The following is a 26,220-nucleotide window of genomic DNA, read 5'->3' as shown; positions in this document are numbered from 1 at the left end:
TATTATGCAAATTGGTTCAGTATTAGATATAGCTTCCATATATATGCATCGTTCGATTTTCTCAAATTTGGCCATAGTACTCTTATTTATTAACCAATGTTACTCAAATTTCAAATTTTGATGTACTAGCCGATCGTACTTATACGTACTTGTAGCTCTTACATAAGAATATTGATCGAATTTTACAAATTTGTATTTATTACCCACACTAATTTAACGATTTTCTCTTTTTATACCCTCCATCATAGGATGGGGGTATATTAACTTTGTCATTCCGTTTGTAACACATCGAAATATTGCTCTAAGACCCCATAAAGTATATATATTCTGGGTCGTGGTGAAATTCTGAGTCGATCTAAGCATGTCCGTCCGTACGTCCGTCCGTCCGTCTGTTGAAATCACGCTAACTTCCGAACGAAACAAGCTATCGACTTGAAACTTGGCACAAGTAGTTGTTATCGATGTAGGTCGGATGGTATAGAAAATGGTACATATCGGTCCACTTTTACGTATAGCCCCCATATAAAGGGACCCTCAGATTTGGCTTGTGGAGCCTCTAATAGAAGCATATTTCATCCGATCGGGCTGAAATTTGGTACATGGTGTTGGTATAGGGTCTCTAACAACCACGCAAAAATTGGTCCACATCGGTCCATAATTATATATAGCCCCCATATAAACCGATCCCCAGATTTGGCTTGTGGAGCCTCTAAGAGAAGCATATTTCATCCGATCCGGCTGAAATTTGGTTCATGGTGTTGGTAGATGGTCTCTAACAATCATGCAAAAATTTTTCCACATCGGTCCATAATTATATATAGCCCCCATATAAACCGATCCCCAGATTTGGCTTGTGGAGCCTCTAGGAGAAGCATATTTCATCCGATCCAGCTGAAATTTGGTACATGGTGTTGGTAGATGGTCTCTAACAATCGTGCAAAAATTGGTCTACATCGGTCCATAATTATATATAGCCCCCATATAAACCGATCCCCAGATTTGGCTTGCGGAGCCTCAAAGAGAAGCAAATTTCATCCGATCCGGCTGAAATTTGGTACATGATGTTGGTATATGGTCTCTAAGAACCATGCAAAAATTGGTCCACATCGGTCCATAATTATATATAGACCCCATATAAACCGATCTCCAGATTTGACTTTCGAAGCCTCAAAGAGAAGCAAATTGCATCCGATCCGGCTGAAATTTGGTACATGATGTTGGTATATGATCTCTAAGAACCATGCAAAAATTGGTCCACATCGGTCCATAATTATATATGGACCCCATATAAACCGATCTCCTGATTTGGCTTGTGAAGCCTCAAAGAGAAGCAAATTGCATCCGATCCGGCTGAAATTTGGTACATGGTATTGGTATATGGTCTCTAACAACTGTGCAAAAATTGTTCCACATCGGTCCATAATTATATATAGCGCCCATATAAACCGATCCCCAGATTTGGGTTGCGGAGCCTCAAAGAGAAGCAAATTTCATCCGATCCGCCTGAAATTTGGTACATGATATTGTTATATGGTCTCTAATAACCATGCAAAAATTGGTCCACATCGGTTCATAATTATATATAGCCCCCATATAAGCCGATCCCCAGATTTGGCTTGCGAAGTCTCCAAGAGAAGCAAATTTCATCCAATCCGGTTGTAATTTTGAACATGGTGTTAGTATATGATCTTTAACAACCGTGCCAGAATTGGTCCATATCGGTCCATAATTATATATAGCCCCCATATAAAACGTTCTCCAGATTTCACCTCCGGAGCCTCTTGGAGGAGCAAAATTCATCCGATTAACAACCGTGCCAGAATTGGTCCATATCGGTCTATAATTATATATAGCCCCCATATAAAACGTTCTCCAGATTTGACCTCCGGAGCCTCTTGGAGGACCAAAATTCATCCGATCCGGTTCAAATTAGGAACGTGGTGTTAGTATATGGTCGCTAACAACCATACAACAATTGGTCCAATCACACAAAAATTGGTCCATATCGGTTCATAATCATGGTTGCCACTAGAGCCAAAAATAATCTACCAAAATTTTATTTCTATAGAAAATTTTGTCAAAATTTTATTTCTATAGAAAATTTTGTCAAAATTTTATTCGGTTCATAATGAAATGTTCATCATCGTCAAAATTTTATTTCTATAGAAAATTTTGTCAAAATTTTATTTCTATAGAAAATTTTGTTCAAATTTTATTCGGTTCATAATCATGGTTGCCGCTCGAGCCAAAAATAATCTACCAAGATTTTATTTCTATAGAAAATTTTGTCAAAAGTTTATTTCTATAGAATATTTTGTTACAATTTTATTTCTGTAGAAAGTTTTGTCAAAATTTTCTTTCTATAGAAAATTTTGTGAAAATTTTTATTTCTATAGAAAATTTTGTGAAAATTTTATTTCTATAGAAAATTTTATTTCTGTAGAAAATTTTGTCAAAATTTTATATCTACTTTGTCAAACTGAATTATATACGTATTGGATCGATCTTTTTTGATTTAATATATACCACGTTTGGACTTACATACAATTTAGAAGATGGTGTTAGGAGGGTTTAAGATACCTTGCCATCGGCAAGCGTTACCGCAACTTAAGTAATTCGATTGTGGATGGCAGTGTTTAGAAGAAGGTTCTACGCAATCCATGATGGAGGGTACATAAGCTTCGGCCTGGCCGAACTTACGGCCGTATATACTTGTTTAGTAATGGGCTCAATATTACTAACTTCGTAGGTGCAATATCAACACAGCCAGTGTTGCTAGAAGTAGGGGATATTCCCTATATGTAGGGTTTTTCTAATATTTAGCGTCTTGTAGGGACGTAGGGCCACAATGTAGGACATTTTCACTCAACACAATTTGTAATAATTTTTACATTTTGGTGGCTCTAGAGGAGGAAATTAAAAGCCGGCAATGCTTGATCTTTAATAATGTGTGGTAAACTTTATTCCTGTAGAAAATTTTGTCAATATTTTATTTCTATAGAATATTTTGTCAAAATTGTATTTCTATAGAAATTTTTTTCAAAACATTATTTCTATAAAAAATTTTCTCAAAATTTTATTTCTGTGGAATTTTTTCTCAAAATTTTATTTCTATAGAATTTATTGTCAAAATTTTATTTCTATAGAAAAATTTCTCACAAAAATTTGCTTATAGAAACTTTTTCCAAAATTTTATTTTTATGGAGATTTAACAAAAAAGATTACTAATTCGGGTAGAATTCTACCAACTGTGGCAACCGTGGTGGTAATACAAATTTATATTCTAAGTTATATACGTTGCATATTCATGTTTTAAGATAATAAAGTACTTAGAACCATTTTTGTTTTGTAATTTTTTTTTAAATTTAACGAAAAATATAGTAGAGAAAATTGTTTGGGAATGTATGGGAAAGTAGGGAAATTTTTTTGTTCTTGTAGGGTAAACCGAAAATTTTCCCTGGCAACATTGACTATGAGCTATAGTCAGATTGACACAAAGCACCCATAGACATGTACCCCTTAAATTTCCCCTCTCAGACCTATATGTTACCCCACAAATACTTATGATTACTAATTCTGTAATGGTGGTTTAGGGTATGATATAGTCGGCCCCGCCCGACTTTCTACTTTACTTACTTGTTTAAAATTTATTTTTATTTTTTGCTGACTGTAAATATTTATGGACCCATATGAATCAATTTTTGTATGTTTAATAGAGAGCATATACTAACATGACGTACCAAATTTTAACCGGATCGGATGAAATTTGCTCTTCCAAGTGGCTTCGGGCGGTCCGAATGGGATATTTACAGTATACAATAACAATTACTTGTTTCATGTCGTTAGCTTATTTCGTTCGGAATTCAGCATGACTTCAATGGACGAATATCGTAGATCAACTCAGAATTTTACCACGACCCAGAATATATATGTTTTATCCAAGGCCAATATTTGGATGTGTTATAATCGAAATAACAAAGTTAGCATACCCTCCATTGTATGGCGGAAGGTGTACAAATGATTAAAAATAATTGCGATTAAATGTTAATGAAAAGATAAATTTAGGACATGATTTCATCAAACGGATGAATCTACTTCGCATTGGTTAACACATGTTTCATCGCATTGATGAATTTAATTCATTCTATTGATGAATAGTATTGATCACGGAGATGATCGGTTTCGTAGCGATGGCGATGAATTGAATGTTAGGTTAGGTTAAAGTGGCAGCCCGATTAAGTTTCAGGCTCACTTAGACTATTCAGTCCATTGTGATACCACATTAACTACCTATTACCTATTACAAATGGGCACTTCTAGATTTAACCGTTGAACCTTCTCGATTATTATCTTCAGTCGATGGCCGTTTTCGAGTTGAGGAACACAGAGTCCAAGGATTTTATTGCAGGTTGACTGTCTGAGTATATATTAATGCCCACATTTTTTGGAACATTACTTCTCAGCCAATTCACCACCTCTCTTATTGCTAATATTTCAGCCTGAAAAACACTACAGTGATTAGGTAATCTTTTCGCTATTCGAAGTTCCAGATCATTAGAATATACTCCGAAACCCAATTGTCCATCCAATTTGGAGCCATCAGTGTAGAAATCTATATATTCTTTATTCCCCGGGGTCTGTGTGCACCACGCCTCACTGTTGGGGATTAGAGTCTCAAACTTTTTGTCGAAAAGTGAACTCACCAAAGTGTAATCCACTACGTTAGGCACATTTGGCATTATTTTGAGGACCGAACTGTGACCGTATCTTTTCTCCGACCACAGCGATAGCTCGCGCAACCGGCCGTTGTTGCAGCTGACTGTTTGGACAAAATGTCTAAAGACAATAGATGCAGCGTGACATTAAGAGAATCTGTTCCTGTCTTACTGAATGCGCCTGAGATACCCTAGCAAGTCATACGTTGAATTTTATCTCAAATTGTGGGCTGCTGAAGTGCCGCCAACAGACTACAACATATTCGGTTTTAGTCCCTTTTTTCCCGTTTTACACGAGTACAAATCTACCGTTGCTTTTCTCGTCCTTTCTTCAATATTAAGCTTAAAGTTCAGCTTCCTGTCCAAAATAACACCAAGGAATTTTGAACACTCGCCAATGGGAGTTTCAATACCCCCTAAGGATATGGGCTTAGCCGTGGGAGTTTTGCGATCTTTGCAGTACATGAGTAATTCTGTCTTTTCAGGATTTATTCCAAGATCATACTATTTCGCCCATTTCTCAGTCATCCAGAGGGCTCTCTGTATAATATCTCTGATTGTGGATGGGAATTTTCCCCTGACTGATAGAGCCACATCATCTGCGTATGTCACCACTTTTATCCTTTCTTTTTCTAGGGAAACCAGAAGGTTGTTTATAGCAACATTCCAAAGAAGAGGTGATAGAACTCCTCCTTGGGGAGTGTCTCTGTTCACATACCTTTGTATGTTTGCTTGCCCTAGTGTGGCTGAAATACGTCTCTTTATTGGAAGTTCGTCTAACAGCCTAAGTATGCCTGGATCAACATTCAGAGTCGTCAGTCCATTTAATATCGAGCTCGGATGGACGTTATTGAATGCCCCTTCGATGTCTAGAAACGCCACGATTGTGTATTCATTGAACGATAGTGAGGTTTCAATAAAGCTGGCTAGTTCATGCAATGCGGTCTCATTAGACCTGCCTTTCGAGTATGCATGCTGTCGTTTCGGGAGAAAACTTGAATCGACGTTAGTTCTAAGATAAATATCTATCCTCTCCAGAGCCTTAAGTAGGAATGGGGAAAAGCTGATTGGTCGGAAATCATTCACACTTGAGTGAGAGGCTTTTCCCGCTTTAGGTATGAAAACGACTTTTCTTTCCCTCCACTTTCCTGGAATATATGCTAAGTTGATACATCCTGTATATATCGCCGACAACGGCGATTTTATTCTAGATTCCGATACAATTTCCTCGATAGGAAATGACCGCTGAGCTTCTGTTGCACCGCTAGAACATGGTTCAACCGTCTGATTTCCCGGAAAATGTGTGTCCAAAAGTACCTCCAACGTCTCCTCACTAGAAGTTGTCCAATCGCCTTCCGATGTTTTAATGAAAACTGGATCGGAGTTAGTAGCAATAGTAATCATTCCAAGAGTTATGCTGATCCCTTCCCAGTTCTCGTTTATATCCTCTCAGATTCATCTTGTAGGTGTTCTAATCCTCTAGAGCTCCTGTGGACTTTGCTTTTTAAAGAGCTTCCTGCAGGATTTTCTCATATTACTTAATTCCTTAGACCACCATGGCGGTCGATTTTGTCCCCCTTGGCTTTCCTCTACGGCATGCAGCTTTTAGTGAGATGTTGAAAGCCTTTGAAATCAGCTCCACGGTTTGTTCGATATGCTGCACAGTGCTTATATGTATCTCTTGTATTTCTGGTATCATCATATTGAATGTATCCCTATACCTATTCCAATCAGCTTTCCTCACATTTGGCGGAAATATGGTCTTTAATGTACGAACAGCCAATTTGAAACTGATGTAACGATGAATTTCAACCACCGTCACATCAGCCGTTTCGATTCGCGGTTCAGCTTTGGTGAGGTTTGAGCCTGTAGAAACTTCCCGCATACGATGCTCGTCAATGTCTGCAGTTTTAGTGCCTCTTTCGGCTTCGCAAGGAGAGTTTTTCACTTCTGACTCTAATGGAGGCTTGTCCGTGTCGGATTCCTTTGGCTGATCGCTTTTGTAAACCTTCATATGGATAACACGAAAGCCATAACTTACACGTCATTGGATTTGGGCTATATGTGGCAGCGACTCAATGTTCAATATAAACACCGCATGTCGTCTTGGTCCATCCACCTCATCCAAACGACCAACCTTCCAATCGGCGGTTGGAAGATCTGGGTTACATTCTTTTAGTCTCTCTAGTATTGACTCAGGATCAGGAGGGTTTGCCGGTATCCATGCATGTGTTCTAGGTTTAGCCGGTATGTCTTTTTTCTCGACTAACTCCAAAGCGGCTCCTTCCCAAACTTCTCCAATTAGCATCAAAGCAGCTTTAAGGCAGTCCATAGACCTCTGGTTCGCAAATGCGATTAACTTATATCGTCCTTAATACCATCCACCATCTTGCCGTCGAGGACTTGGTCCGAGAAACTTTTTTCGCACCTCTGAGTAGACACCAGACATTGCGTTCTCAATTTCCCCCATTTTTGCTTTGGAACCATACAGTCCAATGCTCCTTTATTGATGATAGCCATCACAAGGCTGTCTTTAGCAACCTCCTTTTTGGAGGATGGCAACTCATCCGGTGATCGTTCCCTTTTTCCAACTTCAAGAATTCCTTGAGGCCATTTTAAGGAATCGCTTTGATTAGCCGACAACGTGCTTGGGTCGACTGATCCTAATTTCATTAGGATAAACAAAGAATTTCTGCGTTCATTGAATATCTTTCGTGAGGCATTACCTCCTTTTGAAGTCGTTACCTTAGAACAGGTTCGACTTGCCAAAGGTCGCCACCTGTCGACCCGTTTACACACACAAAATTTTTTTTTTTTTATTTCAATCACGAAAATCGTGGATTCAATCATTTTTTTAATTGAAATGTCTTCAATCACGAAAATGATAGTATCAATTACCCATTTTGATTGAAAATCAACACGATTTTCAATTAAAAATTTAATTGACTTTTGTCACGGAATCAATTAATTGTGCTATTGAATCAATTAAGAACGTGATTGATTTGTTACATAAAATTCAATCACAGTTTTAATTGAATCAATTAAAATGTTAATTAATTTCGCGACAAAAATCAATCAACTATTTGATTCATTCAATTAAATAATTAATTGAAATTGGCTACAAATTTCAATCAGAAAAATTATATATTGCGACCCCAGAATCGTATTTAGTTTTATTTAAAATAAAAGAAAATATGTGTTTCTTATAAAACATATTGAATATTTGATTATTTTTTTAATTATTCAATAGACAAACAAATTTGGTTCTTGTCATTTGTGTTTTGTTCTAACAGAACTTACAAATACAATTACTACCAATAACAACTATAGGGTGAAAAAATAAATTATATAAATCATTATCTTGCTTAAAATAATAACCATGTCAGCATGTTCCTTCTAATATATAGATGCGCCTAGATTTCCAATAAATCAGCAGCCTGTAAGCTAAATTAGTTTTTCTGAAAATAAACAGAATAATTCGAATTTAATTTTGTTCAATTAAAAGTTAATTTTGCTACACATTACCTGCATAGAATATCAAGTTCAATTCTTAGTTCCAGGTTGCAGATTTATAATCTTCTTTTGCAGTTGTAGCATAAAAAGGTTTATTAAGGAGCTCGGTAATTTAATTTTAGTACCAATTCCTTTCCAAAATTTCCACACATTGAAATCGTCTATAAAATTTGAAGTAATTAAAAACAAAAACAAGTATATACGGCCGTAAGTTCGGCCAGGCCGAAGCTTATGTACCCTCCATCATGGATTGCGTAGAAACTTCATCTAAACACTGCCATCCACAATCGAATTACTTAAGTTGCGGTAACGCTTGCCGATGGCAAGGTATCTTAAAACCTCCTAACACCATCTTCTAAATTGTATGTAAGTCCATACGTGGTATATATTAAATCAAAAAAGATCGATTCAATACGTATATAATTCAGTTTGACAAAGTAGACATAAAATTTTGACAAAATTTTCTACAGAAATAAAATTTTAACAAAATGTTCTATAGAAATAAAATTTTCACAAAATTTTCTATAGAAATAAAAATTTTGACAAAATTTTCTATAGAAAGAAAATTTTGACAAAAATTTCTACAGAAATAAAATTTTAACACAATTTTCTATAGAAATAAACTTTTGACAAAATTTTCTATAGAAATAAAATCTTGGTAGATTATTTTTGGCTCGAGTGGCAACCATGATTATGAACCGAATAAAATTTGAACAAAATTTTCTATAGAAATAAAATTTTGACAAAATTTTCTATAGAAATAAAATTTTGACAATGATGAAAATTTTATTATGAACCGAATAAAATTTTAACAAAACTTTCTCTAGAAATAAAATTTTGACAAAATTTTCTATAGAAATAAAATTTTGATAGATATTTTTTGGCTCTTGTGGCAACCATGATTATGAACCGATATGGACCAATTTTGGTATTGTTGTTAGCGACCATATACTAACACCACGTGCCTAATTTGAACCGGATCGGATGAATTTTGCTCCACCAAGAGGCTCCGGAGGTCAAATCTGGAGAATGTTTTATATGGGGGCTATATATAATTATGGACTGATATGGACCAATTCTGGCACGGTTGTTAAATATCATATACTAACACCATGTTTCAAATTACAACCGGATTGGATGAAATTTGCTTCTCTTGGAGACTTCGCAAGCCAAATCTGGGGATCGGTTAATATGGGGGCTATATATAATTATGAACCAATGTGGACCAATTTTTTCATGATTGTTAGAGACCATATACCAATATCATGTACCAAATTTCAGGCGGATCGGATGAAATTTGCTTCTCTTTGAGGCTCCGCAACCCAAATCTGGGGATCGGTTGATATGGGCGCCATATATAATTATGGACCGATGTGGACCAATTTTTGCACGGTTGTTAGAGACCATATACCAATACCATGTACCAAATTTCAGCCGGATCGGATGCAATTTGCTCCCCTTTGAGGCTTCGCAAGTCAAATCTGGAGATCGGTTTATATGGGGGCTATATATAATTATGGACCGATGTGGACCAATTTTTGCATGATTGTTAGAGACCATATACCAACACCATGCACCAACTTTCAGCCGGATCGGATGAAATATGCTTCTCTTAGAGGCTCCACAAGCCAAATCTGGGGATCGGTTTATATGGGGCCTATATATAATTATGGACCGATATCGACCAATTTTTGCATGGGTGTTTGAGGCCATATATTAACATCACGTACCAAATTTCAACTGAATCAGATAAATTTTGGTCTTCCAAGAGGCTCCGGAGGTCAAATCTGGGGATCGGTTTAAATGGGGGCTATATATAATTATGGACCGATATGGACCAATTTTTGCATGGTTATTAGAGACCGTATACTAACACCATGTACCAAATTTCAGCCGGATCGGATGAAATTTGCTTCTCTTAGAGGCTCCCCAAGCCAAATCGGGGGATCGGTTTATATGGGGGCTAGATATAATTATGGACCGATATGGACCAATTTTTGCATGGTTGTTAGGTTAGGTTAGGTTAAAGTGGCAGCCCGATTAAGATTCAGGCTCACTTAGACTATTCAGTCCATTGTGCATGGTTGTTAGAGACCATATACTAACACCATGTACCAAATTTCAGCCGGATCGGATGAAAATTGTTTCTCGTAGAGGCTCTGCAAGCCAAATCGGGGGATCGGTTTATATGGGGGCCATATATTATTATGGACCGATGTGGACCAATTTTTGCAAATTTGCCAAATTTGGGGGTCCGTTTATATGGGGGCTATACGTAAAAGTGGACCGATATGGACCAATTTTTGCATGGTTATTAGAGACCATATACTAACACCATGTACCACATTTTAGCCGGATCGGATGAAATTTGCTTCTCTTAGAGCAATCGCAAGCCAAATTTGGGGGTCCGTTTATATGGGGGCTATACGTAAAAGTGGAGCGATATGGCCCATTTGCAATACCATCCGACCTACATCAATAACAACTACTTGTGCCAAGTTTCAAGTCGATAGTTTGTTTCGTTCGGAAGTTAGCGTGATTTCAACAGACGGACGGACGGACATGCTCAGATCGACTTGGAATTTCACCACGACCCAGAATATATATACTTTATGGTGTCTTATAGCCACTTCGCAACTTCCAGGTGAATCTCCCAACAAACCCATACCGCTCTTGATTTTAAGAAAACTAGGAGTGAAAATAATGTATAATTTTAAAAGATCAATACGGTACCCACTTTTTTTTATTGCAAACATATTCTTATATATTTGATAAAAAGATGGAGATGGAGCAATCAATCCGCTCAATTTCACGAAATGAAATTGGTCACTAAAAGAAATGAATAAAAAACAAGTATGTACGGCCGTAAGTTCGGCCAGGCCGAAGCTTATGTACCCTCCATCATGGATTGCGTAGAGACTTCTTCTAAACACTGCCATCCACAATCGAATTACTTGAGTAGCGGTAACGCTTGCCGATGGCAAGGTATCCTAAAACCTCCTAACACCGTCTTCTAAATTGTATGTAAGTCCATACGTGGTATATATTAAATCAAAAAAAAAGATCGATCCAATACGTATATAATTCAGTTTGACAAAGTAGACATAAAATTTTGACAAAATTTTCTACAGAAATAAAATTTTAACAAAATTTTCTATAGAAATAAAATTTTCACAAAATTTTCTATAGAAATAAAAATTTTCACAAAATTTTCTATAGAAAGAAAATTTTGACAAAAATGTCTACAGAAATAAAATTTTAACAAAATTTTCTATAGAAATAAACTTTTGACAAATTTTTCTATAAAAATAAAATCTTGGTAGATTATTTTTGGCTCGAGTGGCAACCATAATTATGAACCGAATAAAATTTGAACAAAATTTTCTATAGAAATACAATTTTGACAAAATTTTCTATAGAAATTTTGGTAGATTATTTTTGGCTCAGTTGCAAACATGATTATGAACCGATATGGACCAATTTTTGTGTGATTGGACCAATTTTGGTATGTTTGTTAGCGACCATATACTAACACCACGTTCCTAATTTGAATCGGATCGGATGAATTGTGCTCCTCCAAGAGGCTCCGGAGGTCAAATCTGTAGAACGTTTTATATGGGGGCTATATATAATTATGGACCGATATGGACCAATTTTTGCACGGTTGCTAGAGACCATATACCAATACCATGTACCAAATTGCAGCCGGATCGGATGAAATTTGCTTCTCTTAGAGGCTCCGCAACCCAAATGTGGGGATCGGTTTATATGTGCGCTATATATAATTATGGACCGATGTGGACCAATTTTTGCACGGTTGCTAGAGACCATATACCAATACCATGTACCAAATTTCAGCCGGATCGGATGCAATTTGCTTCTCTTTGAGGCTTCGCAAGCCAAATGTGGAGATCGGTTTATATGGGGGCTATATATAATTAAGGACCGATATGGACCAATTTTTGCATGGTTGTTAGAGACCATATACCAACACCATGTAGCAAATTTCAGCCGGATCGGATGAAATATGCTTCTCTTAGAGGCTCCACAAGCCAAATCTGGGGATCGGTTTATATGGGGGCTATATATAATTATGGACCGATGTGGACCAATTTTTGCATGGTTGTTAGAGACCATATACCAACATCATGTACCAAATTTCAGCCGGATCGGATGAAATTTGCTTCTCTTTGAGGCTCCGCAAGCCAAATCTGGGGATCGGTTTATATGGGGGCTATATATAATTATGAACCGATGTGGACCAATTTGTGCATGATTGTTAGAAACCATATACCAACACCATGTACCAAATTTCAGCCGGATCGGATGAAATATGCTTCTCTTAGAGGCTCCACAAGCCAAATCTGGGGATCGGTTTATATGGGGGCTATATATAATTATGGACCAATGTGGACCAATTTTTGCATGATTGTTAGAGACCATATACCAACATCACGTACCAAATTTCAGCCGGATCGGATGAAACATGCTTCTGTTAGAGGCTCCACAAGCCAAATCTGAGGGTCCCTTTATATGGGGGCTATACGTAAAAGTGGACCGATATGGCCCATTTTCAATACCATCCGACCTACATCGATAACAACTACTTGTGCCAAGTTTCAAGTCGATAGCTTTTTTCGTTCGGAAGTTAGCGTGATTTCAACAGACGGACGGACGGACGGACATGCTTAGATCGACTCAGAATTTCACCACGACCCAGAATATATATACTTTATGGGGTCTTAGAGCAATATTTCGATGTGTTACAAACGGAATGACAAAGTTAATATACCCCCATCCTATGATGGAGGGTATAATATATTATTTTAGTCCGTTTAATGTAAACAGGCTTCAATGGAAAACGATATTCACATTTCACAATTTCCTACCTTCAATAAACGTAGATTGTTTTCCATTTTTACAATACCACAAAACACAAACACAGATAATTTCAAATGTCTTTACCACGTGGACATTTGTTGTTGCACACTTTATTTATTTCAACCCTTTGCTATGGTTTGTTGTTGCGTTCAAAATATTCATGCACACATTTTGAATGCAGCAGACACAATGTCGCCAATCATGTTTTTCAATTTACGCGAAAAACAAAAAACCCAACCGTTCGTAACAAGTTACTTCCACAGACTGATCTCTCCATCATACATTGTTGAGTAAATACCCATTCTCTTTTCGCTCTTTCCATTGCTCAAAATTATTCAATTTCAATCACAAAGGTGATTGGATGAATCACATTTGTAATTGGAAACGGAAAAATTTCAATCACGTTTGTAATTGAAAATTATTTGCGAATTGATTAACAAATTGATTGAATCAATTAATATTTTAATTGGAAACGTTACAAATATCAATCATTTCTTTAATTGGTTTTTATTCGGATTTGATTAAATAATTAATTTAATCAATTAACATATTAATTGAATCCGTTTCCAAACTCAATTAAGTGTTTAATTGAAAAAAATTAGGTTATAATTTTTTGTGTGCAGGTCGACTATTTGGGCCTAACTCTTGGTCATTGCCCAAATTTATAACTTCAGTTGATACCCGTCCACTGGGCCCTGATGTTAGCAATACAGTGGATGAATTTGAATTTCGCTGCATGGTGGCTTAATTTACCACCACACTTGAAATTCGTAATAGGTACTTATTACGATGAAATAATCCGCTATGAAAAACACGTCCGTTCGACGGTTGAAAGAGAATTGAATGCTGATATCATTCATTTCACTTCCCAGCAACAAAAGAGCTTCCAAAAGAGTAGTTTGGATCCCCAATTTATGAACCGGAAGTTGTTCCAAACTTGAATCATCTCCAATGAATGTAACATCACGTCTTCTTTGGAATTTGGCTATAAACCACCTTCTGGTTTCCCTAAAAAAAGAGAGAATAAAGTGGTGGCATACGCAAATGATGTGGCTCTGGCAGGGGCAAATTTCCATCCATAATTAGAGATGTTATACAAAGAGCCCTCCGGATGACTGAGAAATGGGCGAAAGAGAATGGTCTTGGGGTAAATCCTGCAAAGACAGAACCAGTCATGTATAGCAAAGACCGCAAAATTCCCACGGTTGAGTTTATCTCCATAGGGGGTATTGAAATTCCCTTTGGTGAGTGTGCAATATAACTTGGAGTTTTATTGGACAGGAAGCTGAACTTAAAGCTTAATATTGAAGAAAGGGCGAGAAAAGCCACGGTGGCTTTGTACTCGCGCAAAAAGGCAACAGGGAAAATGTGGGGGCTGAAACTGAAAATTGTGTTGCTCCGTTAAAGTCGTATATCTTTAAAGAAATCGTCCGTAAATTAACTGAAATATTTAATCTTCAGATTTAAGATAAACCCGCTTATTTTGAAGATCTTTGATTTAAAGTTTTTTTATTTTTCTTTTTTTGGAATTAAGAGAGTGTTCGCCGAATGCGAAAAGTATGGAAATATAGAGAAAAATAAAAACACGATAGTTTAATATTTTCAATATATAACAAGAGCAGAAGGTTTTATTAAGGTGTTTTCTATTATAATTAATGGTAAACAATATTACCTATAATTTCCAACGATATGGATAAATTTGCAACCGCACCAATTGGCTTATCGATAACAAGTAAAGTGAGAGATGCTCTCAACCAAGATGGCGGAAGGCGGGGCTTTTGACAAGATAAATTAATATTCAAATTATGACATTTCTACTCTGGCAGGGATGTACCAAAAAGTAGTATACAAATTCTAACGAACACTATTAAGTCCAATTAATCTTTACTCGAACTTAAACATTGCCGGCCGCCTTGCAACATCAAGGTATGTTGTAACTAAAACTAAACTTAAAATACAAAATGAGGCTAAGTGCAGTGCAAAGTGAGTTTCCTTCAGTTCATTTACCATAAATCCAATTTATTAATTCATTTATCTTTTCAAATTCAACCTAAGACTAGATATTACGTAAGGTCAGAAGGGGACCTGGTAGAACCCAAAAGGGGGGCTCTCGCGACAATATATCGATGGGTCAAAAGGGGACCCGTTAGAACCCCAAAAAGGGGGCTCTCGCGAAGAGATACAATAAAACGATGGCCAAAAGGGGGCCGTTAGAACCCAAAAGGGGGGCTCTCGCGCATTTACCCTAGCAGTTACACAACCCGGACAGAACCCAACCGAAGATTGTATAATGAGCCACCGGGAGACCGGGCGACGTATACACCCTATGTGTTATGATTCGCCCATACACCTCAGGACCAAAAACGATCGCAACCCGTCCCACTCGGTAAAATTGCGGATCTGCCAAAGGTAATCCCAAAAAGGATTCCTTGATCCGTTCTGGCACGGCTTCGGCGGGGGTCAACACACGACCTAGATCGTGCACACGAGCAGTAAACGTCAGTCGCTGCTCTGGATCATAAGCGGACGATACTGTCAACCGGCAAAATTGGACCCCCTCAATATTTGTAACCGGTAGCCCTAAGTTCTCGACCATAGAACGACAGATTTGGCTTTGGCGCGCGCAGTTGTCGATTACTGCACGGACCGGAACGGACACACCATGGGGGGACACGCGGACTACGAGGCTGGGCGCCAGAGTAACGACATTCTGCAGAGGCAGAACTCCGACGCCGCCAAAATCGGAATATGACCGTGCCACAGCAAGATCGGACGGACGATTCGTATGGTTCCCACTACGAATCCGCTGAGCAGACCTCGAGCTCCCATGTTCAATTCGAGGCGCCACAGCCGCAGCGTGTAACAAAACATTGTGGTCCCCGGAGCAACTGGGGCACCTACGCCGGCTAGGACAATCCTTCGACTGGTGGGTCTGTGCTAGACATCTGTAGCAATAGCGATGTCGTACCACCATACGTATCCTCTTCTCAATCGAAAGAGAGAGGAACTTCCGACACCGCCGCAATGCGTGACGACCTCCACAAACCCTGCAAACCAATTGAGCAGGAGTTCGACCAACATCAGTAGCCTCTACTACAGCAGGCGCCACCACGGGCTCATCCACAACTACCGGAGGTGGACTCTCAATTTCTTGGGGCGATAGCTGAACCTCCGGAATGGCAGGCGACGGTATCGCCATCGGCTCCTCCAACAATGCCCGTTCGACCGCCGACATATCAAGGGGGCACGCAGTATCATCATCCGATTGATCCATAATAACCTCGAAATTTTCCAAGTCGTCAGCGAAGCACGAGGTATTTTCCATGATACTGCGAGAAAATATACGAATTACAAAGAGTTCGCCGAAGTGTCGGTCAATGAGACCAACTTAGCTATAGGTCGTCTTACAACGCCATTCTCCGTACGTATATCCGCGACCCGAATGTGACCATCTACGCCCGGGTGAACCGACACGACTCGACCTAATTTCCAAGAAGTTGGTGGAAGCTGTTCATGACGAATAACGACTAGGTCATTTACCATAACATCGCGCTGAGGAAATTTCCACTTATATCTCATATGCAGATTCTTCAAATATTCCTCTTTCCAACGTACACAAAACTGTTGTGCAAGAGCCTGTACCTTACGAAACCGATTCACCAACGAAAGAGGCTGTTCGGTTATAACTGGCTCAGCAGGGGCGAGTAGAGGGGCACCTATAAGAAAATGACCCGGTGTCAAAGCGTCAAGCTCCTGCGGGTTATCCGATTGGGGACAAAGAGGTCTTGAATTCAAACAAGCCTCAATACGAGCCAACACCGTCGAAAACTCTTCAAACGTGAAACGAACATTCCCTATTTGCCTTCTGAAATGCAACTTAAAACTCTTCACCCCAGCTTCCCAAAGGCCTCCCATATGAGGCGCACCAGCTGGGATAAATCGCCACGATAGGCCCTGGTGTGCAAACTTAGAGGACACGACATCACTGCTTCCCCTAATTACATCCCGGAAATTTCGTTCAAGCTCACGCGACGCACCGACAAAATTTGTCCCATTGTCCGAGAAAATGGTCGCAGGACAACCCCGACGAGCAACAAACCTATGAAATGCCGCAAGAAAGCCGGCAGTCGACAAGTCGGAAACCGCTTCCAAATGAATCGCCCTAGTAGCAAAACACACGAAAACGCACACATAACCTTTAGTTATGCGACAATAACGTCCGGTGAACGACTTCACCTCAAAGGGGCCTGCATAGTCTACGCCAGTCGTAGTAAAAGGTCTGTCGAGAACAGTTCTTTCCGGAGGAAGAGGAGCCATCACCTGACTACAAACCCGTTTCCTCTCCAAAAGACATGGTTTACACCTATGTATAACCGAACGAATAAGATTCCTCACCCGAGGTATCCAGTATTCTATACGAAGAATACGCAACATCAACTGATTTCCTCCATGAATGGAAATCAAATGAACAAATTCCACCAAAAGCTTCGTGAATCGACAGCTGTAGGGCAAAATTATAGGGTGCCGCTCCGAATACGAAAGAATAGGCGAGCGGCTCAAACGACCATACATCCGCATTACACCCATTTCATCAAGGAACGGGTTCAAAGAAACAAGTGAACTGCCAGTACCTAACGAAGACCTATCCATCAAGTCCTTATATTCATTACCATAATTCATTTTTTGAGCAAGCACTATCAAGCGACTTTTAGTTGCCCTAATCTCAGACGATGATAAACTGTGATCCGCATAGCTACAATCACGCCTATGAGCGGGATGCGTCCGATAAAAGAATCTCATAACATATGAGATAACACGCAGCGCTCTATCCAGAGAAGAAAATCTATCGAGAACATCCTCGTATGAATTAACGAAAGAAGCATGTGCCTTCACAGACCGAATTTCTACGTCGGTGTCAAAAGAGGAAGTGTCACGAACCGGCCATTCCGATTGACTACACGATAGCCACTGAGGCCCATGCCACCAAAGTCGAGAGGCGGCCAAATCCGAAGGGGACACACCGCGGCTGCCAAGATCAGCAGGATTATCCTCCGACCTCACATGATACCAATTCGTACCACCGACGTTCTCCTGAATGCGACATACCCTATTCGCGACAAATGTTGTCCAAGCCGAAGGCGTTTTCTTTAACCAGGCTAGTACAATAGTCGAATCCGTCCAACAATAAATTCGACCAAAATCAATACCGATTTCTCGAATGACCGTTCTTGCGAGTAAAACAGCGCCGCAAAGCTCCAAACGAGGCAAAGAAACCGATTTCAACGGAGCAACTTTCGTCTTGCACGATAGCAAATTAACGACAATCTCGCCATTTGGGGCCAAAACTCGAATATATACTACCCCCGCGTATGCCTTAACCGAGGCATCTGAAAATACGTGAAGCTCGGCCGAAGTGCACGGTGTGTAACGAATCCACCGAGGAATATTTATCGAATTGACATCCGGATAACTATCTACAAATTTTTCCCACTCGGATGCCGTTGCCGAAGGCAGTATTTCATCCCAGCCGACGCGATCAAGCCAAACCTTCTGCATGATAATCTTTGCCACAATTATCACTGGACCTAACCAACCGACAGGGTCGAATAATTTCGCGATAGCCGACAACACTTCCCGTTTAGTGTATCCACACCTTTTTGCTATAGGCTCGACCGCGAAGTAGAATGCATCCAATTGAGCATTCCATCTCACACCCAATGGTTTCGAATTGCTAGCCTCGACAAATGCCAGCAATTGAGCATCAACCAAATATTCCGGCGGTAGTGAATCTAAAATTTCTCTATAATTCGATGTCCATTTCCGCAGTTCAAATTTAGCCGTCGCAAGCGCCGCGATTAATTGATCCCGAGCCATTATCGCAGTTTCAAGGTCATGAGTTCCGGTCAAAACGTCATCAACGTACATACATTTACGTAATATATCGGCCGCGAGTGGAAACTCCTCCTCAGTGTCTTCAGCTAACTGTAACAGTGTCCGTATCGCGAGATATGGTGCACAGTTTACACCGAAGGTCACCGTTTGTAGTTCATAGTCCTGGACTGTCCTTGTCGGAGAATCCCTAAAAACAATTCTCTGCAACGGAGCATGAGAAGAGTCCACTCGAATCTGCCTATACATCTGTGTAATATCGCAGTTGAACACGTATTTAAATAGTCGCCATCGCACAATAAGAAGGACTAAGTCCTGCTGCAAAGTGGGACCTACGTGAAGGATATCGTTAAGACTATTCCCGTTGGACGTTTTATTAGACGCATTAAATACGACGCGAAGTTTGGAAGTCTTCTTCTCGAGGTTAATGACAGGATGATGTGGAAGATAACACGAAAGTGTATCACTTGCAGAAATGGCGGATACTGGCCTCATGTGATCCAAATGCAAATATTCTTTAACAACACTATCATAAACTGATTTCACGTCCGGCCTTTTCGATAATGACGATTCATTACGATAAAATTGCCTCAAAGCAGTTGTTCGGGACTCACCCAAATATCCACGAGGACCGAGCTCTTCCTTTAGCGGAAGTGTAACTATATATCTACCTTCCGAATCTCTGCGCGTTGTCCGAACGTAATTTTCCTCACAGAACTTATCGGAGGGGGACAAAACCCCTTTACGTGGTGTTTCCTCCAACTCCCAAAACCGTAAAAGCGTTCTATCTAAATTTTCCTCTTCATCAACCGCTATAGTCGTAGTAAATGTTTGAATTTGCGATGTAGAAATCGGACCCGTTACTAGCCAGCCGAAAACACTGTTCTGTGCTATCAATGATTGAGCCGCAATCTGCCGGCAACCTTCTAATAGTATTCTCGGGTACAAGTCAGCGCCTAGTAGAATATCGACCGGTCTCGACACGAAAAGATTCGGATCAGCTAAGCGAATATCCGGAATCTGAGACAAAACTTCCTGCGACACCGTAAAGGAAGGTAAATTCCCGGATATAGATTGGAGCACTATAGCCATAGTTTCCAACAAAACCGACGCGTTGAGTGGAGATCCGATTTTCAAATTACACATTTTACTCGATTTGGCCGAAATTGCGCTATTTACCCCCGAAATTGTAACATTAGCCGCGTGAACCGGTAGTTTCACCCGATTTCGAAAGCGTTCCGTCAGAAACGAAGATTCTGAAGCGGGGTCAATCAAAGCGCGTGCCGGATATGAAACCCCATCGTGCATGATATTAATCATCGCAGTTCCCAAAAGCACGGCCCTATTTTGCGTCGTATGAAATGCCTGGCGAGGTAGGCACGCCGACGAGGTAGAAGGTTGCGGCTGATCAACCGAAGGCATAGTTCTCGGTTGAAAACTAGCCGCTGAACTCGACAAGGTGTTGGTCGAACCCGTCGCCGAAGTCGCGCTATTAGACGGCGTAGAATCGCGATGCAATAGCGAATGATGTCTCGAATTACATTTTGCACACGAATATTGTCTTGGACAATCCTTCATCTCATGACCTTTCATTAAGCAATTCAAGCACAACCGGTTACGTTTTACCACTATGTAACGTTCCGATACCGAGAGTTTACCAAATTTAACGCAAGCCGAAAGTCTATGATTATGTTTAGGACAAATAACGCACTTAGATTCCGACGAAGCACGCGACGATTTAGAAGAAGACGCATTGGTAAAATGCGCTTTTACCTTCTTTTCCTGAGAACGCTTCGAAGACGTGTCTTCCCGCAAATCATGCAAACACATCAACGTACGAACCCTTTCGGACAAAAAAGCGTCTAAATCCGCCCACGACGAAAGGGCTGATTTGTCCCTAACACTCTGCTCCCAAAGAGTCTGTGTGAGCCGCGGCAAACGTTGAAGGCAAATAAAAACGAGTATCTGGTCCCAATTATCGGTCGAAACTTCGTACGTATTCAATGCCGAAAGACAGCCATTGATTCCACGTTGAATCGATTTCAAACCCGCACTTGTCTCTACCGATACTGCCGAAATTGCAAAGAGAGACTTAAGTTGATTGTGAACTAGAACCCGCTTATTGTCGTATGCATCAACGAGGGCCTTCCACGCGAGGGCAAAACTTCGATGTGTCAGCGGAAACTTCGAGACAATTTCCCTAGCTTCGCCACTGGTCTTCCGCACAAGATGACACAAACGCTCGACGTCCGTTAATCTTGAATTGTTAACATAAACTGCTTGAAACAAATCCCGGAATGTAGGCCAGTCTAGAAAATTGCCCTCAAATACATCCGTATCGCACGGTGGCAACGCCAAATTGTGAACCATATCACAAAGTGGAGGGCCACTAACGGCCACTTCACCCCTAAACCCGGCTTTGCCATTAGGCAGCGACTGCCCATCCCGATCAGCCGGTATCGAAGTAGTCGCGTTATTAGCCCAAATCGCTTCGGATCCTTGAGTCGATTTATGAGACCCGATACTCCGTCTCGATGCTGCAACGACCGAAGACGCAGACGAAGTGATCGATGATCTACGTGACCGACGAAACTGGCCCAATTTTCGATTTATCGCGGACAAACAATTCATATAAGCCTGATGGGACGCGTCATATTTCCCGTCCACCGATTCAATATCGCTCGTTTGCGTTGTTCCGGCACCCTGTAAACTAGCCACGCATTCCTCAAAGCAATCCTGAACCTTTGTCCACAACTTCCCCAATTCCTCACTTCGAATCTCGAGGCTATAGACGTCTAACTCCTCATCTTTCATGGCATTAAAATGGGCGTGGAATTTAATAAGAGCGTCCGAAACGCGAATAAAGCGATCAAAGGGAGATACAGACATTCTAACTTTACGTTCAACTACCAAATTGAAGAATGTAACCAAATACGAAATTACAATATAGCCAAGAAGCAACGGCCAATAAAATTACCAAACTCAGACAAGGTTCCGTTCAATAAAAATAGCAAAATACGCAAAAGTAACTCGAGTTACAAAGATTAATTCGAGTCCACAACTCGCGAAAATCCGACAAAAGATCAAACGTTCGCAGAAACCGAAAATACTGAATGTAGGGTGCACAAAATATTACCCCCGAACGCTTGACACAAGAAAAATTATAATAATAATAATAATAAACAAAGGTATAAATAAATCAATAATAATAAATACCTGTCCAATAAATATTCAAAATTTACCAAATATTTGAATGATCGAATAATTTCTCTCAGTGTGAGAGCGTAAAAGTTTCAAAATATACCGAGTTTTAATTCAAGCCCCGATTCCAACCGGGAAATATTCAAACCTTTGAATTCAACTTGAATTCTAATGTGGGAATTACACGTAGTGTATAGCCCCCTTAAGAATTCAAATGATGATCGATATCCGATAACACGATAGTACGAGATGTGCCCGATTAGTCACTATACTATAGCAATCGACTAAGAGCGCAACACTGATGAGAACAAAACAAAATAAAAGCTTTTGTATGTTCTCAAATGTATGCAAATGAACGAAACAATAATTAATAAATGAAATTTCAGCACAGAAAACGCGAAAAAGTGGTGAATATACGAAACAAAGAGAGTGATATATGTGTATAGTGAATATTAGTGTACGAAAGTGGTGAAAATATGTACTTTAAGTTATTTCTCTCCGAAATTATTTGCACAGACGTCAAAATGGAAATACAAAAACAAAAACCTTGAATGCGTTTTGCCGTCGGCAAATGAAAATTTACTTAAAAATAATGAAAAACGATATTTTCACGCAAATAAAGGCAAATAAACCACTTTAAATAAAAAAAAAACACTAATATTCACTGATATCACTGAACTTGTACACCACTTTTAGGAATATTTATAATAAAAACCGATCGCGTAGCGTTGTAAAACAACCTTTTTTTTTCTTTAAATGGACGGACGACCACTATATTTGTTGTTGCACCGACCGCGAACTCACTTTATAAGGGAAAATGCACTGCACTTACCTTATAAAACGATGAAACAGATGTTGAGGATGATGAACTGATTGGTTTGAGTTTAAGGTGAAATTGATGACCAGGTCAGGTGGACTGTGTCTATAACAAAAACCAAGAAAAACACCGGTTAAACCAATTCTTCCACTCCGAAGTCCAATTATCCGGTACGAATGGATCAAAATGTTCGCCGAATGCGAAAAGTATGGAAATATAGAGAAAAATAAAAACACGATAGTTTAATATTTTCAATATATAACAAGAGCAGAAGGTTTTATTAAGGTGTTTTCTATTATAATTAATGGTAAACAATATTACCTATAATTTCCAACGATATGGATAAATTTGCAACCGCACCAATTGGCTTATCGATAACAAGTAAAGTGAGAGATGCTCTCAACCAAGATGGCGGAAGGCGGGGCTTTTGACAAGATAAATTAATATTCAAATTATGACATTTCTACTCTGGCAGGGATGTACCAAAAAGTAGTATACAAATTCTAACGAACACTATTAAGTCCAATTAATCTTTACTCGAACTTAAACAGAGAGCATTTTTACTTTGAAACAAATGTTATATTTGAATTATTAAACTGGCACGTACCCTCGTGAATAGCTTTATTAATATATACCAAAAAGAGAATGAATATATAAATGAGATCTATATCCTAATTTTAATTTTATTGATCCCAGATTTAAATCTACATAGGTCCCTAAAAACACTTTAAATATATAAAAAAAAAAAAATATTTGACTTCGAACCAATACCAAAATCCTTAAGGGAAGGTCGAAATCAAAGTAAACTTTTTTCGAGTGTACTATAATCTCCATATGTGAAAATTGATAGTTCCCATTGCGGTCCATTCGTAAACGTATATGCACGAATTCAAGAAAATTCTTCAAAGACTCTAAAGCACAATCGTACAAACACTTCCCACATATTCTGGCTTTCGTGAATCTTGTTCTCTTTTGTGATGTTGAATACATATATAGCAGACACCGTTGCAGACTTCAGTCCATGTTTATACTTAATATTTTCCTTGTCCAGTTCTTCATGTGATGGAGCATCCTGCGTTGTATAGCTATAATTCACTTAAAAATTAATTCGCCAACAATTGTCGAAGTGGCACGAATGTGAATGTTTGCCTCGAAAATTACGTCAACATTGTCCCTTAGACCCACGTTTCCAGATGGGCAAATATACATCCACGTAGAGTCGTTAAAATTCTTTATACCCATCCCGACTGCAGTTAAAAGTGGAAAATTCCCTTATATCCTCCCATCCACACAATCCACAACCATTACAATGGCACTTAATTCGAATTTTGCTATGAATCTCACACGCACGACACGTATGAGTGTTTGTGACTCGCATATGTATACGTGTGCTTGGCTCTGTGCCTTCGCACAGACATACATTATAAATTTGCGATAGTGCGAAGCGCGATTGTGGGATATTCTGATGACATTTCCCTGTAAATGTTGTGTGTTTTAAACAATGGCCACATACCCCTCTATCAGTTGGTCCATCCGTTATTTGCCTGTGATATCTGTGAATTATGTTCGTCCAATGTCCTGTTAAATAAATGTGGAATTGTGCCCCATCAACAGCAATGCATCAAACATGCATGTGCATACCAAATTCAATGCAGAGACCTAAATAGAGAAGGAAAGGTGCATGAATTTCTGAACATTTTTCATGTGAAAAGAAATAAGAAGATTGCCTTTCATACAAAAAATCTTCTATTACACAATGAAATTCTGTTTTGCAAATTTTACCGTTGACATCTTACAATAGCTTTTCGTAATGATATTTTCACCTCAACTAAATATTTAGACTGAAAAAAATATAGACCTAATATATAAGATTATGCATCCAAAATTTTAGAACTCATAATCTTTGCCTCAAAAATGTATTCCCGTCTCTATTTTAAAGTCGTAGGTCTTTGAAGTAAGCACATTTTCCTTAAAGTAAAGAAAACAATTTTTAATTTGAAAGCAATCGTATTTACGAGTAAATCAAGTGATATATTGCATCTTTAGATTTAAGATAAAAACGCTTCAAATATAGGCTAATGCTTTTAAGGATACGCATTTTTGATTTAAAGTTTCTGTGTTCTTGGAATTAAGAAAGCTCCTTTTTCTTTGAAGTATCTGTTATAATTTGCACCCATGAAAGAAAATGTAGGTTTATTTTAGAAAATTTTAACTAGAACAGTTTTCTAATTGCAACATGAAGAAGAAGAAAATTTATTAAAAACAATATATTTCTGTTGTTTAAGAAAATTTCATACGTTAAAGGTAATAATTTAAATAAATAAAATTTACTCATTCGAGAGATTTATGAACTCAATTATCCCACTATAGGAAACTATGAACTATTTTATTTTTAGTAAAATTGTATTTATTGTACTTTGTACATTGTATTTATATGTACTATATTTGTACACAACTTTTTTTCTCATTTTTAGTTCAAGTCATAAAAGTAAGCAAAAAATTATTCAAATAAGGATCTTTTACTCACATTTGGCAAAATTTAACTAAAATCAACAAATTTTCACGAACTAACATAAAGTTTAGTTGGCATTAACGCTCCCTCTTTTGAGTGTGAATTTTGAAAATGGAATATGTTTGTACATGAATACCTTTATTAATATATCGCAAAAAAGAGAATAAAAATTCGATGAATTAGATCTGAATTCTAATTTTAATTTTACCCTGAGCCACACTGTGGAACAGGGTATTATAAGTTAGTGCATATGTTTGCAACACCCAGAAGGAGACGAGATAGACACATGGTGTCTTTGGCAAAAATGCTCAGGGTGGGCTCCTGAGTCGATATAGCCATGTCCGTCTGTCCGTGAACACATTTTTGTAATCAATGTCTAGGTCGCAGTTTTAGTCCAATCGACTTAAAATTTGGCACAAGTATGTGAAATCGGTTCAGATTTAGATATAGCTGTCATATATATATTTCGCCCCGATATGGACTTATATGACCCCAGAAGTCAGATTTTTACCCTAATTTGCTTAAAATTTTGCACAAGAAGAACAATTAGTACTAAAGCCAAGTGTGCCAAATTTTATTGAAATCGGTTCAGATTTAGATATAGCTCCCATATATATATATATCTTTCGCCCGATATGGACTAATACGGTCCCAGAAGCCAGAGTTTTACCCCAATTTGGTTGACATTTTGC

General features: G+C 38.8%; 1 protein-coding gene across 1 annotated transcript; it reads right to left on the bottom strand.

Annotated features, from left to right (window-relative positions):
- Positions 1–14,701: 14,701 nt before the first annotated feature.
- LOC142229258 (uncharacterized) lies at positions 14,702–23,384 on the bottom strand. The gene is made up of 3 exons (XM_075299793.1): positions 23,338–23,384; positions 23,032–23,121; positions 14,702–16,438 (listed from the first exon to the last, which is right to left on the bottom strand). The coding sequence occupies exon 3, from the start codon at positions 16,432–16,434 to the stop codon at positions 15,355–15,357; it is 1,080 nt and encodes a 359-aa protein (XP_075155908.1). The 5' UTR covers positions 16,435–16,438; positions 23,032–23,121; positions 23,338–23,384; the 3' UTR covers positions 14,702–15,354.
- Between the last annotated feature and the right edge of the window lie 2,836 nt (positions 23,385–26,220).

Source organism: Haematobia irritans, chromosome 3, assembly GCF_050003625.1.
Source record: "Haematobia irritans isolate KBUSLIRL chromosome 3, ASM5000362v1, whole genome shotgun sequence".
In the NCBI taxonomy this organism is placed as follows: domain Eukaryota; kingdom Metazoa; phylum Arthropoda; class Insecta; order Diptera; family Muscidae; genus Haematobia; species Haematobia irritans.
This window is presented reverse-complemented; position numbering and strand designations above follow the sequence as displayed.